This window comes from Ixodes scapularis, unplaced genomic scaffold (assembly GCF_016920785.2).
Source record: "Ixodes scapularis isolate PalLabHiFi unplaced genomic scaffold, ASM1692078v2 PGA_scaffold4__175_contigs__length_147842914, whole genome shotgun sequence".
Lineage (NCBI taxonomy): Eukaryota > Metazoa > Arthropoda > Arachnida > Ixodida > Ixodidae > Ixodes > Ixodes scapularis.
The window spans coordinates 136,729,586-136,746,899 of record NW_024609879.1 but is presented as its reverse complement, the minus strand read 5'-3'; the positions used below and the strand labels follow the sequence as shown (position 1 = coordinate 136,746,899).

The window sequence follows — 17,314 nt, the reverse complement described above, 5'->3', positions numbered from 1 at the left end:
CTTTGTTTACTCTCAGTCGCTGATTGTACGGTAGACGATACGGTCGAAAAGACACCGGTTTTGCATCTTCTGCGATATCAATTTTCATTTCGGCCTTGTTTGTGGTTCCCAACTCAAAGACATTATCCGCAAAACAATCACGATGCTCGTTGATCAACTTGAGAAGTCGTTTAAATTCATCAGATGGTAATGCGGTTCCCGTGCGCACATCTTCTGGCCTAAAGGTATTAGACATTTCAAAGATACAATGTGGTCGCAAGATGTTTCGGGTTCCTCGTGGTACCAAGTGCAGTCACTTTTCCTTGCGTAACATGAATAGCGGAATCCGAAACATTTAGGACTGGCAAGAACGAAGTCCCATCTTCGTCTACATGGATAATGCAGAAGGGCAAGCAATGCTCCTTACCCTCTTGCATGCGAAGTTGGGCATCGACGTAAACGTCGCCGTCTTTTTCGCCTCCCGCTGATAAAGTGACAATGCCAATGTACCCGGGGGGTATGACCGTTGACTCGTTTGCCCATAACGTGGCACGACGGGCTGGAAGGTTTGGGACGTTAATGCCACTAAGCCGGTCGTCCTCATCATCAGCACTCTCGTTCTCTTCGAAAATTCGTCGAACGTTTTTACGTCTTACAACGGTAATGTGGGGCTGATCCGTAAACGGTTGGCCAACAAGCAGTGGAATTGCCTGGACATCAGATGGAACGATGTAGATGGGCACTTCTGCACTGGCCTGGTCGACGGTGAGATGCGCATGGGTGATTCCGCAAGGAATCACGTGAGCAGAACCGTAGCCTCCAATTTTGCACATATCTGTAGGCTTCGTATAAGCAATACCGAGGTAGTCGGCGTCCGCCTGACGAAGCGTAATGCATTGACTACCAACGTCCAAGTATGCCTTGACTGGCTTCCCGTCGATCAGTGCCTCTTGAAGGTATTTCTCATTTCGCGCGCCAACTGTTTCTTTACTTTCCAGGCAATGTGTCTTCGGAAAAGTTTCCTTGATATTAAATCTGCAGTTGGCAACCACATGACCAACACGCTGGCATTTTTCGCATCGTTTCCGCTTTTGCCGTTCAGGACAGTGAATTGCAAAATGTCCGTAATCGTTGCAGTTAAAGCATAATGACTCTCCGTTGTGGTTATATAGAGGCCTTCGTCCGTTATTATCACCTGACGGGCCTGCTGCCCGGGCGCCGATTTCGTTCCGCGTTTCGACTTGGTCATGCGATCCACCTGATGGAGGCTGCCGTTCGTTTCGGGTGGGTGTTGCCTTGACCACGGCGAGTCGGTCGTCTATACGCTTAAGGCACTCAAGCAATGACTCTGGCGTAGAGAAAGTTCCAACGCTTAAACTTCGCACCATCGCCTCGTCATCAAGACCAGTGATGACGTACTCAACAATTTGATATTCAGGGAGTTGACAGAGACGGGCGAGGCTAACCTTTTCATGAAAGTACAATTCGATGTTCTTACCCTTTCGTCGTTTTCGAGCCACCATCTCCTGATGGCGACGCTGACAGCTTTTCACATCTGGAAACGATCTTTTCAATTCATCTTTCCACTCTTGCCATGATCGCTGTACGCTCGAAAGTCCATCATACCATGTCTTTGCAACCCCTTCCAGTTTCGTGATGGCAAAGCACGACGTCTGTCGATCACTCCACGCGTAGATTGTGGAAAGTTCGTCAACTTTTCTAATCCATTGTTCTACTGTCTGCGATGGAAATGCCACAAGATTAAAGACAGGTACAAGCTTTCCAGAGTCCGCAGGTGGTCGCGCGTCTTGAAGTGGCTGTTGGCCGGCACGAAGAAGCGTAGCCATGCCGCTCATCGCCTCCCGCACGGAACTCTGGATAGCCGTTTGCAGCAGTGTAGCGAAGTCTTCATTTGTTGCACGAACTTCCGTTACCTGATGCTTCTCCAACGCATCAGCGACTCCGTCGGTGTCGTCGATACCAGCAGTCCCAGCTACAGGATTCGCTTCGTCATGTTGCTAAAGGGATCGAGTGTTGTCTACGACAGCCACGCTCGTGATTTCTTCATCGCCTGTTCTTTCGCAGGAACCTTGGCTTGTACCCTGCGGACGGCTTCGCAAGCGCTCCTTCCTTCGTAGATCGTGCCCGGTGCTGTCAGTCATCTCTAGAACGAGCTGGTCCGATGTGAAACTGTTTCTACCGCTTTGAGAATCGTAGAATAAAGCTTCTCACCGTGTGCAGGTCGCAAACGTGCTCATCCCACTTCTGATTTGTTAGTCGTCAAATACGCAGTTGTCAAAAGGTAGAAAGTATTTTATATGTACAGGGCTTTTAACGTTCGTATCGTTGCACGTTTCGGGGGTGCTCATCGTCGTCCTCGTCTCTCTCTGGGCTCTCGTGCTCAGCAGGATGCTAACACATGTTCAATTATTGTAATTGCTAAATTTTGTAAGCTTTCTACAATATACGTCACAACTTAGGAGGAAGAAAAACGTGACCGTAGGGGACGAGGGTGCAAATTATTTAGTGGTGCCTTCGCACGCTAAAAAAGTTTAGCTTCACGTTTTCAGCCAGTACAAACTACGGACATCCGGGATGTCGAGCTCCCCTTATGGTGAATGTGCTTTCTTGTTCGAAGAACTGAAACGCCCCGAGCGAATATTGTGGCTTCAAAATTTTAATGAAAAAGATTAAACAATGCATTCAGACAATCACAGAGAAATATTTCCTGACTAGGCCCTAAAACTCGACAACACCGTCTCAAAACTCAGCTGAAAAGTCTTTTTTTAGCGCATTTCTTTTTTATAGATTACAATTATTCAACCAACGCCAACCCGTGAAAATAAACTTTTGCAGCCGAGTTTTGAGAAAGAGTTGTCTTGTCCCATCTTTTTCCCCTAGTCTCAAGGTTTTTTTGTGTTTTTTTTTTCATTATGACCGTTCACCAGCTCGCCTGCGCAGTAATTCTGATTTTAGTCATTACAACAAGGCAGTCATATACTTATTCTTGACAAAGAACACGTTCTGATAGAAGACAACTCACTGATAGACATAGCGAGAATATGTCACTGTGAGTAATGCACGCAAAAAATCATAAATGCATGCTAGATGATACATAGGTGCATGGCGTATCGATAGTTTACAATGTAGCAACTTATACATAACTACCATTAATTATTTGCGTCAAAACAGGAGAGGGCTTTTTTAGGGATTCGAGTTTATGTGGATTACTTCATCACAAGGCCCAAAATAACCAAAAGGCTCAGTATAGAAACACTGCTTACTAATGTTATGTTACTACTAGTTTCACAAATTACTGCCTCTCCCCTCTTCACAGCATGGAATTATAGGCGAATCACTACGAATAAAACCAGTTAATATTATGGGCCAATCTAGTGCCGGACTCATTGCACACGAAATTTTCGGTGTTGACGAGCACTTTGCAAACACACGTGGCGATTGTGAGTAAATCCTTCAAAATATTTGATGTTACCGGATATGTCCGAATTTGTTTTATGTGTTCACAATTATAGGTGCAAAAAAAAAAAGAATTTGAAAATATGACCTTTTTACCTGTTTCTCCTGAGGTATTGCAGTTTTACACCGGGTGTTTCTTATTTTTTTTTTAAGATTAACATATTTGTTTTGAAAAGCCATCAACCCTACATTTATATGGTTTGTGCTGGAGAGTTATGTGGAGCGCACGTTTGTCTGCTTTTGTTGCAGGTGGTTGTGGTGACGTAAGAATGCGGAGCTCTAATTGGCTCTGATTGAAGAATGGTGGGCAGAGGCACCTTGGTTTGAGGTCTTCTCCCTACCCTTCAATTAAAGCCAATCAAAGCTCGGTGTTCTGACGTCACAACGACAACTTGAAAAATAATGAGACGAACTTACGCTCCGCATATGGCCAGGAAACATAATATAGATGGCTAATCGTAACAAGCAGTCTTCTAATTATTTGACAGTTGTTAATTAACTTTTTAATTAGTGCAAATAATTATATGGTTCCAATCAGAATCTTGCTGACCGCAATAAAAAACGACTAAATCAGTATTTTAAAAACACTTTGCGCGCGTGAAAAGCGTAATAGTGCGCTAAAGTTACCAGTTGTGCAGCAGGAGCAAGGCTACCGGTGCGATGGCACATGGTACTTGCTCGTTGTGCTCCAGAAATCCTCCCATTGTATGTCTCGTCACGTATATATTATTCCTTTCGTTTATGAGCTTAAGAAACACGCCATCATCGTCATCTGCGATAATCAGGAGCCACGTTTTTTTTTCTTATTATTATACATCACGGGCACTTTTCGTCATCGTACGTGTTCTAAGAGGATGAAATAAACGAAACTATGCAGATAGGTGAACCGTACTTAATCCGATGAACCAAAGAATCTGTTTTCTTGTATGTACGTTTTTATGACTAATTATTCTCAAAGCATAAGATTGTTGGGTTCGGTTTGTAATTTAGTTTTCAAGATATACATTCACGCATATATGCACTATCTCATCGTCTGTTTTGGGATCAACATGGGAAAAAATGGATTTAGACCATGCATATAGAAAGGACATTTTTGAGAAATGTAATCCATATAGTGTCTGATGTCATAAATCATTATTGATAAACACTGCGCAGATTTTGCAGTTCCACCACTTCAGCCAGCTCAATTCATCAAGGAAAGGAGTGTACAAGGTAAAGTGCATGTGGCCTCTAATACTTGACGCCTTACTTAAAGGGATTGTCCGGTCGAATCCGGAAGTACTTAAGTTTTTGCGCTCGTTACGTCAAGGGAGCCTTCATGTAAACAAACGTCATTTAAAAAAAAAACAAAAAAAAACATGAATGCACTTTGACGACAGGGACATAGGAAGAACAGACACCTGGGATGTCTGTTCTCTGTGATCTGATGTCTGTTCTGTGATGTCTGTTCTCTGTTCTGTTGATGAGAACAGACACCACAAAGCGCTAGCGCTCTGTGGTGTCTGTTCTTCCTATGTCCCTGTCTTCAAAGCGCAATCATGTTTTCTAACGCACCATACCAACTTGCCCAACAATCAGCACTTGTCATTTTTATTTTGATAAATGATCTCCCGTTAAACCTTTCATGAGCGTACGTACGAAACTCCACCCCGAGTTACGCCAGTGTCAGTGGCTGATATCCGTAGCTGCTGCGTGACGTCACAAAACGCAAAGGTTTGTCGGATGGTCGGGATAACAAGCGTTGGTCGACGGATGGCTTGTATTTTATTTCGCATTATATAGGTTTCTAGGCTGTACTCTACTGAAATACGGCTTTTTTAATGCAGTTCCCAAGCGTGTGCAAAAAAAGTCACACCTTTTAGCAGGATATTACTCGAAAACAGCCATAAGCTTTGAGCAAACGTATGCCGTTTCGCACAAACACAACTGCGACGGCCACCGATCGAACCAGGAGCGCTTGCAAACTAAAGGATGCAGATTTCGCCTCTGAAGCGGCAACTGGGTACACGAAGCGGTGTCTGGGTACACATTTCGGCGGATCCACTGGATTGGTGATGAGGCTGCGGGCTGTTCCCTCGGAGGCCATGCCCGCGGGTCGAAGGCAAACGGCGAATCGTTCAAATGCATGTCGACACTTGAATTGGACGAGCTTGGTGAATCGTAGTGGGTTTACTACGGTTGATCAAATGCCATTTCATCGAAGCGCGCTTTAGAGAATGGGCACGTTTTATCGAAGCACGGTATAAAGAAAGCATAGCCTCAGTTTAGAGAAACGCCGTTGATCGCAAAGGGGACGCTTTAAAAAAAAAAAAAAGGCTTTCGTAGTTCTCGCGTGTATCATTGGTGCGCGTGTTAAGCCATGCCCCCCGCTGCGCTCCCGCAGTGTGCGGCGGCTTTTTACAAAAATGTTAACTCGCCTGATTTACCCGTATACGCCGCTTCGCGGCGGCCGAATTCGCTAAAAGGAGGCTCATCGCCATTTTCTCTAAACTGGGTTCTCTATAAAGTCATTCGATAAACCGGGGTCGGTAAAACGGCGTTCGCTAAAACGAGCTTCTCTGAACCGCATGAATCTGAATCGTAGCCACACTCTATTTTCACATGCGAGTCAAACATAATTTGGCGGTTGATCATGATGTAGAAAACCCGAGACAGTGATAAAAGCAGGGAAACTTCGTCGAAGAAGAAAGACAGGGTAAGAGAACGAGGGAAACTTGGTCGAAGAAGAAAGACAGGGTAAGAGAACGTCTCGACGTTCTGTTACCCTGTCTTTCTTCTTCGACCAAGTTTCCCTGCTTTTACCACTGTCTCGGGGTTTCTACATCATGATCAACATCCACCAGCTCGCCTGCGCACTCACAGTTTTTTCTTTGATAATTGGGCTGCACGCGTGCTAAATACAACTTCTGGCATCGTTTCCAGGTGGTTTAGCTGTTGGTTTCGGTTTCGCTGCCTAATCAAATTGACTGATCCGATTTGGGCAAGGAGTGGGTGGAGGTAGTTGAATATCGTTGGCAGAGCATCACACCTCAGCTTACGAGCCTTCTGTCCGCATAGAGCTCAGCTCGTAGATCTCTTCTGTGAGACGATTACTGCGTAAGCGGGATCTCGATCTTGAAGGGAACCCAGTCCGTACGCACGGCGACGATCCATTTTGCTCGTCACTGCACATCTCGCGGAAAAGTGTGAAACGTCACGTCTTGGCTCGTATGTGCTGCCCGGTGGTTGTGGCACCCAACCGCGCGACGAAAACCTCACCCAATCACGAAACAAGCCGAGCACAACAACAAAAACGAAGCACGCTGAGGCATTCACTCGCAGGTAAACCAGGTAAACGACTAGACAGAAATGCTCGCATTGTGTTGTGTGACGTCAGAGGTCCAATGTTGCCACCGAAAGCAGCGTTTACGCTAGAGTGCGATTGGAGCAGTATAAATTCAATTGCTCATGCAGAGGGGCATATAAAATTAAGATATTGCACGTATGATGCGTCTCGAGGCAATAACAATGATATTCAATTGTTTTCCAAATACAAAATTTGACCGGACAATCCCTTTAACCGGCACTGTTCCTCAGTCAATCGCCTCGCATTTTTAAAAATATAATAAAATCAATTATTTCCAATCCGCCCCAGTTCCTACTGTACTGAGGCCTGAAATACTGATGGTGATGGACACCGACCGTTACAAGAATCTTAAAAAAACCATGAAAGCGGCACTTTACGCTGGCGTACTTCTGGCTGCTGTAAGTACTTCTGCCATGCACTCTTTACCAGCGCTACGTACGGCGGATTGTGAACGGCGAATGTTGCAATGTTTGGTTTGCGGCCAATTATTTATGCCAAGAGTGTAAAAATTCAGAACTTGAGGATAAACTTTCCAGCATACGTTCGAATCTAATCATGCAATAAGTTCACTTTAATACTGACCTTACGTGCTTCTTCATAACTTCATAAGCAATGGAAAATCATGTTGGATACCGTATTTCTAACACTTAATTATGGTGTGCTTACTTCTCTACTTTTACCTGTACAGTAATCATTCAGCTTAACACTATTAAAAGGTATAAAAGCGCCGAAAACAACAAGGACAAAGTCAAAGATTACTTGCGATTATGAGATACTGAGCTTAAAACATGTAAATAGCGATATATATGTTTTATACCGCCCACCACCAACAAACTTTGAAATTTTCATTGCTTTCCTTAAATTGTTTTTTAGAATATGTGTCTGTAAACAAGTATAATTTAATTCTAGCAGGTGACTTTAACATAGACATACTTCAATACTCATTTCAAAGTTTATCATTGACAGCAACACTAAATTGTGCTGTCTTGAAAACATCATCACTTCCCCCACAATGGTTACCTTATCTACAGGGTGATTCAAGGAGATCCCAGACTCTTTAAATCGACCGCAAAATTCGGTTTCTTAACTTATCGCGCTACGACTTTGTGCAGCGTTGCCCACAGATGGTGGATTTGTTTTTGTAAATTTTGCAAAGAGCGAACTTACCCGAGGAAAAAGTAAAGAAGGAAAAAGGCTTAGCTCCTATGGAAACGCAGCGACGACACTGCGCTTTCAACAACAAGGCGCCGTTTCGCACGGGAGACAAGAGATGGCGCAACGAACGCCGCCAACGAACGAGCATACGGCGCCGAGAGCCGGCGTCTTTAGCAGACAATCTTTTCAACTCAAAAGCGGCGCGCGCTCCGCAGGCGGCGACAGTCGCAGAAACAAAAACAGGCGTGAGAACAACAAGGAACTGCAGTTCCTTATCTGCTAAAGACGCCGGCTCACGGCGTCGTATGGTCGTTCGTTGGCAGCGGTTGGCGTCGCGACCGCTTGCGCCATCTCTTGTCTCCCGTGCGAAACGGCGCCGTGTTGTATGAGGACCGGTGTCTTCGCTGCGTTTCCATAGCAGCTGAGCCTTTTCTTTCTTTACTTTTTCCTCGGGTAAGTTCGCTCTTTGCAAATTTTACAACAAAAATGCACCATCTGTGGGCAACGCTGCACAAAGTCGTAGCGCGGTAAGTTAAGAAACCGAATTTCGCGGTCGATTTAAAGAGCCTGGCCTGTCCTTGAATCACCCTGTACATCAAATGCGATCAAAATTTTAATCACGAATATGAACACCGAGGTTCAAAATGCTGGGACTATCAGCCATGATATCAGCGATCACAATCCCATATTTCAGTCTTTTAAATCCACAACCAAAAAGACCAGGCCTACGAAACATTAAATACTGTACAAAATATTTCCAGGGCTACCCTTATTGTGTTTAAAAACGCTGTTGCAAATTACAATGGGGGGTACTTATTTTCACTTTTATTTAAGTGATGCATATAACGAATTAATTAAATCATTTAAAACATTTTCCGACTTGTATTTCGCTAAAGTAACAATTTGAGCTTAAAAAATCTGAAAAAGTTGAGTTACCCCAATGGATGTTAAAATGATGCAGAAAATGGATCGTTTATACAGGGTTTTTTTGACGACAAGGAATTAAAATAAACCTCCCATTCTTAAAGGGACCATGAAATGACCTTTTCACTTTTTCCAGATAACTTTTACATTAAACCGTCAATGTTCACTGAATGCCGAACAGGCATCCGTTTTCGTCTCGGTTTATTAACTTCTACACAAAAAATTATTGAAATATCGACTTTTTCATTCTCTCCAACTGACCGGAAAACAAGCCGTGACGTAGGCCGTTTCCGGAACCGGAAGTTCTCTCGGCAGTAGGAGAATGGGAGTGTTAGCGGCAACGAGTTGGGGTGCGCCGGAAGGTTTTACTGCGCTGATGTCACCGACGTATTTCCTGAATCGGCGCCTCTCATCGCCGCATCGCAGCTGAGCGAAATTCAATGAGATATGTTGCGCTACAGCGACAGCATGGGACTAGTCCCATACGCCGGTATGCCTGTTGGGAAGTGCAGCGAGTCTTCCGGTGAAGACTCCAGAAGTCAACCACCCTGTCATTGTTGGCAGAAGGGCCGGCCCGTGTCAGTCGTTAGCAAAGCGACGTAGATGGCGTTTTTCGCGGCCTCGGAGATGCAGGAGCGAGCCGACGTTAAAAAAGATACGTTTGAACTACGAGTGTCAGCAAGAGCCACGTAAATACCTGTTTATACTCGGAGCGGACGCGCGCGCTTGATGGAAGTGCTGTATTCGCGCTGCTTGTAAGCGCTTCGGGACCGTTCTTTTACGATTGCAACTCGATACTGACGCGACACTCGGCAAAGAAAGGTTGGACCGGGGTTGTACGTATACCTCCCACGAACTGTTATAGCTCGACAGTGACGTGCAGTCTGTCAGAATAAAAATGGCATACCAATAACGAAGTGTACATACCGTGTTACCAAGGTAATCCATACGGCGTTCATTTCAGCTCTATATCACACAAAACAAGAAGATAGAATCGACGAGAGTTTCTTTTCGACGAGTGTTCGTCAACACTGGCTCGGAAAACAAGGGGAAGAGATTAACCTCACCTCTTAATCTAGAACTGAGGTCAGCGATCAAACTATAATACGGGAAGGGTCCACAAGGGTCGCGCGGGCATATTCCATTTAGCACGCCAGCCGGTCGTAGGCAGACGGTCTTGCGACGAAGCAACGCAGCGCCGGTCGGAATGCCTGCTAGGCCTATATTCTGAGCAGCTCGCTTCGTCGGAGTCGGTGGATCCAGCGTTCTTGTTCGTCGTGGTCTGTTTTAAGTACTGTTTTCTTGCTGCTTGAAGTAGGCACGCGCGGGAAGAACACGTAGAAAAATAAACGTTCAGTCAGTCAGAGTTTTGAGAGGAAGGAAAACAAAGAAAATAAACGTTCGTCGGTCGCCGCCACCCAAGTAGCTGTCGGCCCTGCCAGCCCTGCCCTACTGCGCACGCGCAGTAGTTGCTTCGTTTACCACACGATAGATGGCGCTTGGCTCTCAGCATTATCAAATTTGGCAATTTTCGCCACACATCTCTAATTATGCTACAAAATGTGGATCTGAATATTATTTAACAAAACTTTTAGGAAACATTCGCCGGCTATTTATTGTTTACGATCGCGGTGCTGGTGAGGTAGGCTCTTACCCAATAGGCGACGTGGATTTGGCTGACGTGCTCCATTTCCGCGGATGCATCGTAGTGAACAGGCGAAGGAAGGAAGGCGCAAAAGAGTCCAGTTTTCTTTCAAAAGTTCTATAGCAAATAATTTTTTTTGGCTCCCTATTTTTGTGTTTTTGTGTTTCTTTTCACACCTTTTACGACGTGCGGTGGATGAAACTCGATTTTAAAATCATTTCATGGTCCCTTTAAGAAATTTCGTAATGAATTATCTGCCGAGATAAAGAGAGCAAAATCATTATATTACAATCAGACATTTCTTGAGGCCAATCGATTACGCCCAGATATTATTGAGAAACAAATTAATGAAGCCGTTAATCAAGAGAGGGTGTCCTGAAACACAGGTAAACTAAGCATAAACACCCAACTTGTGTCTGGAGCCCGACTTGCAGGACATTTTAATGGGTATCTTGAAAGTACCATAGCTAGGCCTCCAAGTGACAGCGCTTTATGCTTTGTTCGTCATAGAAACAACAGTGTCTTTTTAGAACCTACAGACGAGTAAGAGGTATTCAACATTTTTATTCAACATTAAGTTTGTTATAGACATTATTGCACCGTGCTTAGTAAATATATTTAACTTATCCTTATTACATGGTAAATTTTCCGAAATTATGAGGCGAGCTAAAGTATCAGATATCCTTAAAGGAGGTGGAAAAACATGTTAACAATTATAGACTTGTATCTGTTCTTCCTATTTGCTCAAAGGAATTCTAAAAACTTATTTTGAAACGTGTCTAAAGAGTTTTTTTTTGTAAATAATTTGTACTAACAAATTTTCAGTGTTGTTTCCAAAGAGGCAAATCTACAGAATCAGCTTTATTACTCAAAAAGAAATTATATGAAGAAATATTGAAAGGAAGCTATTAACACTTGTTGCTTTTATTGATTTTAGTAAAGCTTATCCCTGGCTTAGTATCGAAACCTTGCTTGCAATACTGAATAATAATGGTGTTCGCGGCACACCATTTATGCTGTTAAAATCGTGTTTGTATTATCGCCAACAGTGTGTAAATATTGATGGTCAAGAATCTTCGTTTTCGAAGGGTGAAAGGTCCCCAGGGAAGCATCCTTGGACCATTATTATTTAATGTTTCGATAAATGTCATTGGTAATATTGATGATCAAACTCAGTTTATAATTTATGCGGACAATACCAGTTTATTTATTACTGGTGACGATGCTGATATCGTTATTAGGGTGGCAAATATAGTTTTAAACAAAGTTTTTGTTCGGTCAGAAGAAAATTGATTAAAAATAAACTCATTCAAGGGTCTAAAACAATTTTATTTAGACCAGTAAATAAGTTAAAAACTATATCTTTTCCCCTAAAACTCGGAACGACGGAAATCGGATTTGTTCCTCAACATGAAATACTATTGAATAAAAGGTTAAAAAGCGCCTGTCCTGTCGTCCGTGTTTCTTTATTGTCCTCGTTTGTTTGCACTTTTTAACCTTTTATTCAGTAATGGACCAACTAGCCCAAACCCAAGTTTTAATGAAATACTAGATGCATATTTTTTTTTTAGAATATGTCGTGGAACTTTCGCATCAATTATTTATTTAAAAACGTTGTCCCAGGTATTTTGTGTGATCGCCAGGTGCAGCGATTTCTCACCAACTGATATTAAACTGAAGATAAATTCAGCCTTAATTAACTCCTACTTAAACTACTGTTATTTGGTTTGGCAACCACTACTAAAATAAACGTACATACATTTAGTTTGCTTAAAAAAATATTTTGCGTTATATTGCAAACGTGCCGTATAATTACTCTTCAGAAACTTTATTTCCTTAATATAAAGTAACTCGCATCGAAAACATGTATAAATATCGTTTACTTTATTTCTTATGGCTGAACAATGAAGGAAGGAGAAAAAAAAAGACAACCGATCGCTGGACCACCAACTATTTGAAAAAATCTTCCTTCTCTTCTAGTAGTTATTATGCGTATCCATTTGCTTCTGTTTTTTTTTCTTTTTTTTTTATCCTGAATTGTGTTGCCCCTTTTTTATTTATACTGAGCAGGGAGGGCGCCCTGCAGAAAGAGCTTTTCTTGAGGTTGCAGGGTAATTGAGGCGGAGCTCACAGAGCTTCCTTCTCCGTTTTCTGAAGTCAAGGCATTCAACATCTCCCATGCAAGCTGGTTTTTATGGTGTCTTTTGATGCGGGCTTGCTCACGCTTTGCTTTGCATTTGCAAGTTCGACAATGGGCAGCGAGATGTCCTGATCCCGCGAGGTTTTTCAGGTTGGCCACATGTTCACGTGCACAGTCATTTATGTACCTCCCGGGTTGTCCAATATTGCAGCGTCCAGATGTCGACATTATGTTATAAAGTCCTTTTTGGCACCGCAGGTATTTTGATCTGGGCCTAGTGTCACATATATGTTTCTTGTCCATTTGTGCCTGATTAATTCTGCGGCATAAGAAATAAACCTTATTTCGTGCCGAGCACACAGCTTGAACGTTTAGTCGATTAGCTAACTTTTTCTATTTGTGGGTGACCCCATGAATATACGTCTGTAAAAGGCTTCTTGGTTTTCCTTGCTGGTTCTTTACTGTGGACATTGTTTCTATTGACATTGCGGCATATTTTTTCACACAACAAGGTTTTCGGATACCCGGCATTGTGAAATCGGGAAATTTTTGTATTAAAGCTTTGTTGAAGTTGAAATAGGCAGGTATTCTTTAGGATTGCGGAGAGGGTTGCGATAGCCACTCCTTGCTTAACATTTTTTTTAATGTTCGGTATCATAGGGAAGAAACCCTTTTCCCAATCTTGTTTTGTATTCCTAACAGTCATGTCCTGCTTGGCATTCCAGCGCCAAATCAAGAAATCGAATTGATTTATTCACTAGAGTATCATGGGTGAAGGTGAGGACAATGCATCTTTATTCGGATTGTGTCAAGGTGGTGTTTAAGGCATCCATCGGCTTCTGCGTTGACTTCTGTGGTACACAAAATAACAAAATCGGCTACATACCTAAAAATAAACCCTATGCGTGCATCTTGTATGGCTGTCAGTGTGGCTTTTCCACATTTCGCAAGGAACGCTTCGCATAGATGTGGGGCCACTTGAGAGCCAATGCAAACGCCACTTTTTTGTACTTACTGGTGATCTTGTGGGGCCACCACCATCGCTGACAGGTAGCATAATAAGATTTCCAAGAAGGTACCTAAGCTGATTCCTGCGGAGTTTTGGAATTTGGTGAGCCTTTTTTCCTCGATGGTGGATTGGAGAACATGCATGAGGCTTGCGTGCGGGATAAAGTAATACATGTCCTCCACATTAATAAAAAAACCAGAAACGATGAGGTGCCCTTGATCTTGAAGGAAGGATATAACATATTCCGAGATTGCTATGCAGAAAGGGTCTTCAATTTGTACGTTGGAGATTTGTTGGGCCAAAACGCCAGAGCTAGAGCAGTTTCTCGGAACGTGCATGTACTACATGTCCATCCTTGTACTACCCCACTCGCGACCTTATTGGTCAGCATCGGTGAATGTGCCACAGGTATCTAGTGTCATGAGCAGAGATCGCTGGGAGCAGATCAAGTCCAGCTTACGTTTTAACGACCACTCAGTGTGTTTTTCAGAAGACAAGCTCTTCAAGGTGAGGCCCGTCATCGACCTTCTGGAGGAGAGTTTCGCCAGGATGCCCATGGACCACATGCTTTCGCTGGACGAACAGATAGTTCCCTTTAAAGGTATTTCAAGCTTGAAACAATGCCTGCCAAGCAAGCCACACAAATGGGGCTACACGTTTTTTGTCCTAAGCAATGTAGAGGGTATCGTTCATAATTTTAAAGCGTATACCAGGAAGATTGAAAAGGCAGAAGGTCATCCGAATCCTGGTGCGAGCTCAAACATCGTAATCCGCTTATCAGACGTCATACCAGCAGGGAAACATCACCTGCTTTATTTTGACAACTGGTTTACCTCACTGCAGCTCATTGGAGAGCAAGAAAAAATAGATATTTATTGCCTGGGCACAGTGTGTCCAAACTGACTGCAAGGCTGCCCACTTCCAACGGACAAAGACATGAAGGGACGTGGCAGAGGTTCATTTATGGAAAGAATGTGAGGTTGATGAGCGAAATTTCGAGTCATGAAGTAACACGATAACCGGCCTGTCGTGTTGGTGTCATCATTTGGATCAGCAGAGCCTGTTTCAACACTGCAGTGATGAGACAAGAAGACAAAGAAAGAAGTTGACGTGGAATGCCCTTCCATTGTGATGGAGTACAACAAATGTGTGGGCGGCGTTGACTTGCTGGATTCCCTTATCGCACTGCACCGAATTTCTCTCCGCTCGAAGAAGTACTACGAGGCAGTCCGGAAGGATGAATTGGGACATTGGCCACTGGTGTCCAAAATAAGAGGTTCCTGCAAGATGCAAGGTGCCGCGCGCAGGGTCATGGACTTCTAGAAAGTTCTCGTTTATTCTTGCTCCGGACATAACTTCTATCATGTATTCCTGCTTTTGTTGTTCTAAAAAGTGCGTGTTCATTCTCGCCCCGAGCGCGACGCTCGAGCCGTCTTTGCCGAATGTTTGAGATAGTAACTCACTCTAGATAAGAGGCCACCCGCGACCTTGTCGAGTCAGTCTCGCCCCAGCGCTCGATCCTGCGGTTTCGCCGACATCGACGCCCGCGACGCTCTGCTGTTTTTTTTCTCTTCCCTTTGTGTTTTGGGCACAAGTTCGCCCCTTAAACGTTTAGTTTATTCAGTTATCATCGCCTCATCAATTGTCATTCGTGACAATATGCAAGCGAAGCCCGGTAGTTGTATCCCAGAAGTGTGACGTCCATCTGTGCCTCGACAAGCACAAGTATTGTTTTATTACGTTTCACACCAAGTAGATAGAATTTGATAATATGCATCGACTGAAAAATTGTTGACACACCTGGTTGAAGCCTTCGACTAGACGATTTGCGAAGTAGAGTCCACGCAGATTACAACTGAAAATGCAATTGAAAATAACTTTGAGTGTTAAGATATAAAGAGTTTGTTACATTCCTGATGTGACCAATTGGTAACATTTCCAAATATTGTTTCCCTGGTTGAAAAAACCCCGAGACTGCGGGTAAACGACACAACACTAAAAAGTCTATATTATAGACTTTTTAGTGTTGTGTCGTTTACCCGCAGTCTCGGGTTTTTTTCAACCATGTGCAACGTGCACCAGCTTGTTCGCGCTTTTACTTTTTGTTCATTGTTTCCCTGAAGGAACTTACAACTACAATATCTTTCCATATTTATGAAAGCCCATATCCTAACCTAACCTAACCTAACCTAACTCGTCAGGACATCATTCCACAGACAAAAGCGTGGCCTTATTCAAGTGCGGCGCTTAAATGCAGATAATGGTATCGCACGGCGCGCGCCGATTGGTCCGCGATACAGCACGTAGTAACTTTCTACGTCACGCCATAACATTCCTTCCCCCGCACATCAGTTTCGGAAGTCTGTTGCTTGGTATCTGTCAGGTGGACGACTTGCACGCGCACTTCGTCGCACACTTGGCTGCTCCGAGGTTGGTGCCGGTGAAGGTGCTGACGTTCTTGTACCAACAGGCGATGGAAGCGGCCGTTCCGGTGAACTAGTGGTAGGTGCCGTCGCTGGATCGGTTGGCACCGGCACTGAGGGCGCAGTGACTGGTAGGACAGGATGTTGCAGCTCGGCGGTGGGCGGAGCCACAAGTGGAAGTCTGGCCCCTTGACTTGAAAAGCGAGGCCTGATGTGGTCGGCGTGTGTGAGCCTCGCGTGCCGCACAACATTCACTAAATAGGTCGCATCACTGACAACTTGGGTAACAACACCTTCTTCCCAGGAAACTTCCTCCCCTCGCACAGTCTTTACCAGCACAAGATCACCCACGGCAAAAGTTCGGTCTGCACCTCGTGAAATATCCCTTCGCTCTTTCACCCGATTCTGCTGATCACGCATGGTTTCAACAAAACTTGGTCTGAGCAATGAGAGTTTCGCTCGCGGTTGGCGTTTAAGAAACAGTTCGACTGGAGTACGACTAATGACACTGTTCAGCGTGTTTCAATAGCTCTTAAGTAACTATCTAGACGCTCCAGCAAGGAATGTTTCGCTCCCGTGAGCTCTTCATCTAGTACCTGCTTCAGCAGCACCTTTTTCGTTGTCTGGACATGACGCTCTGCGCGCCGTTAGAAGCAGCGTGATAGGGTGGTGTTTTCACATGTTTAATCTTGTTAGCATTTAAAAAAATCGAAAAAAACTCTTTTGAAATGAACTGTGGACCGTTATCACTAACCAGCTGTTGTGGAAACCCGTAGGCCGCAAACACACTTCGAAGTTTATCGATTCTTCTGGTAGTGGTTGTGGAAGACATCGGTCACATCGGTCACACTCCGATCCATTTCGAAAAAGCGCCCACCAGCACTAATAAGGCATGGCCCCCCTTTGTTGCAAAATCCACGTGTACACGCTGCCAACACTTTGTTGGATAGCTCCGTGGCCGCAGCGGTACAGGTGGGGCAGCATTCTGAACTGCTTGGCAAGTGAGCCACTCGGGTACGCAGGTTTCGACTGCGTGTTATAATCCAGGCCACCAGTCAAAACTCCTGGCTACCGTTTTCACCTGACTTGCCCCAGGATGGTCCTCATGCAGTAACGCTAAGACACTTGACCTTAGCTGTTCCGGTACGAAAACCCTTGAGCCCCAGGTAACGCACTCTTGCTCGAAAGACAACTCGCCACGACGTACGTAATACGG

General features: G+C 44.2%; 1 protein-coding gene across 1 annotated transcript in view; it reads left to right on the top strand.

The window, feature by feature from the left end:
* Positions 1–17,314, top strand: part of LOC115331446 — a 95,604-nt gene that overhangs the window by 12,664 nt on the left and 65,626 nt on the right. Inside the window, exons 4-6 of the mRNA XM_040218594.1 lie at positions 3,317–3,440; positions 4,612–4,668; positions 7,091–7,200. Of these exons, the coding sequence (XP_040074528.1) occupies positions 3,317–3,440; positions 4,612–4,668; positions 7,091–7,200 (291 nt within the window). The remainder of the gene's footprint in view (positions 1–3,316; positions 3,441–4,611; positions 4,669–7,090; positions 7,201–17,314) is intronic.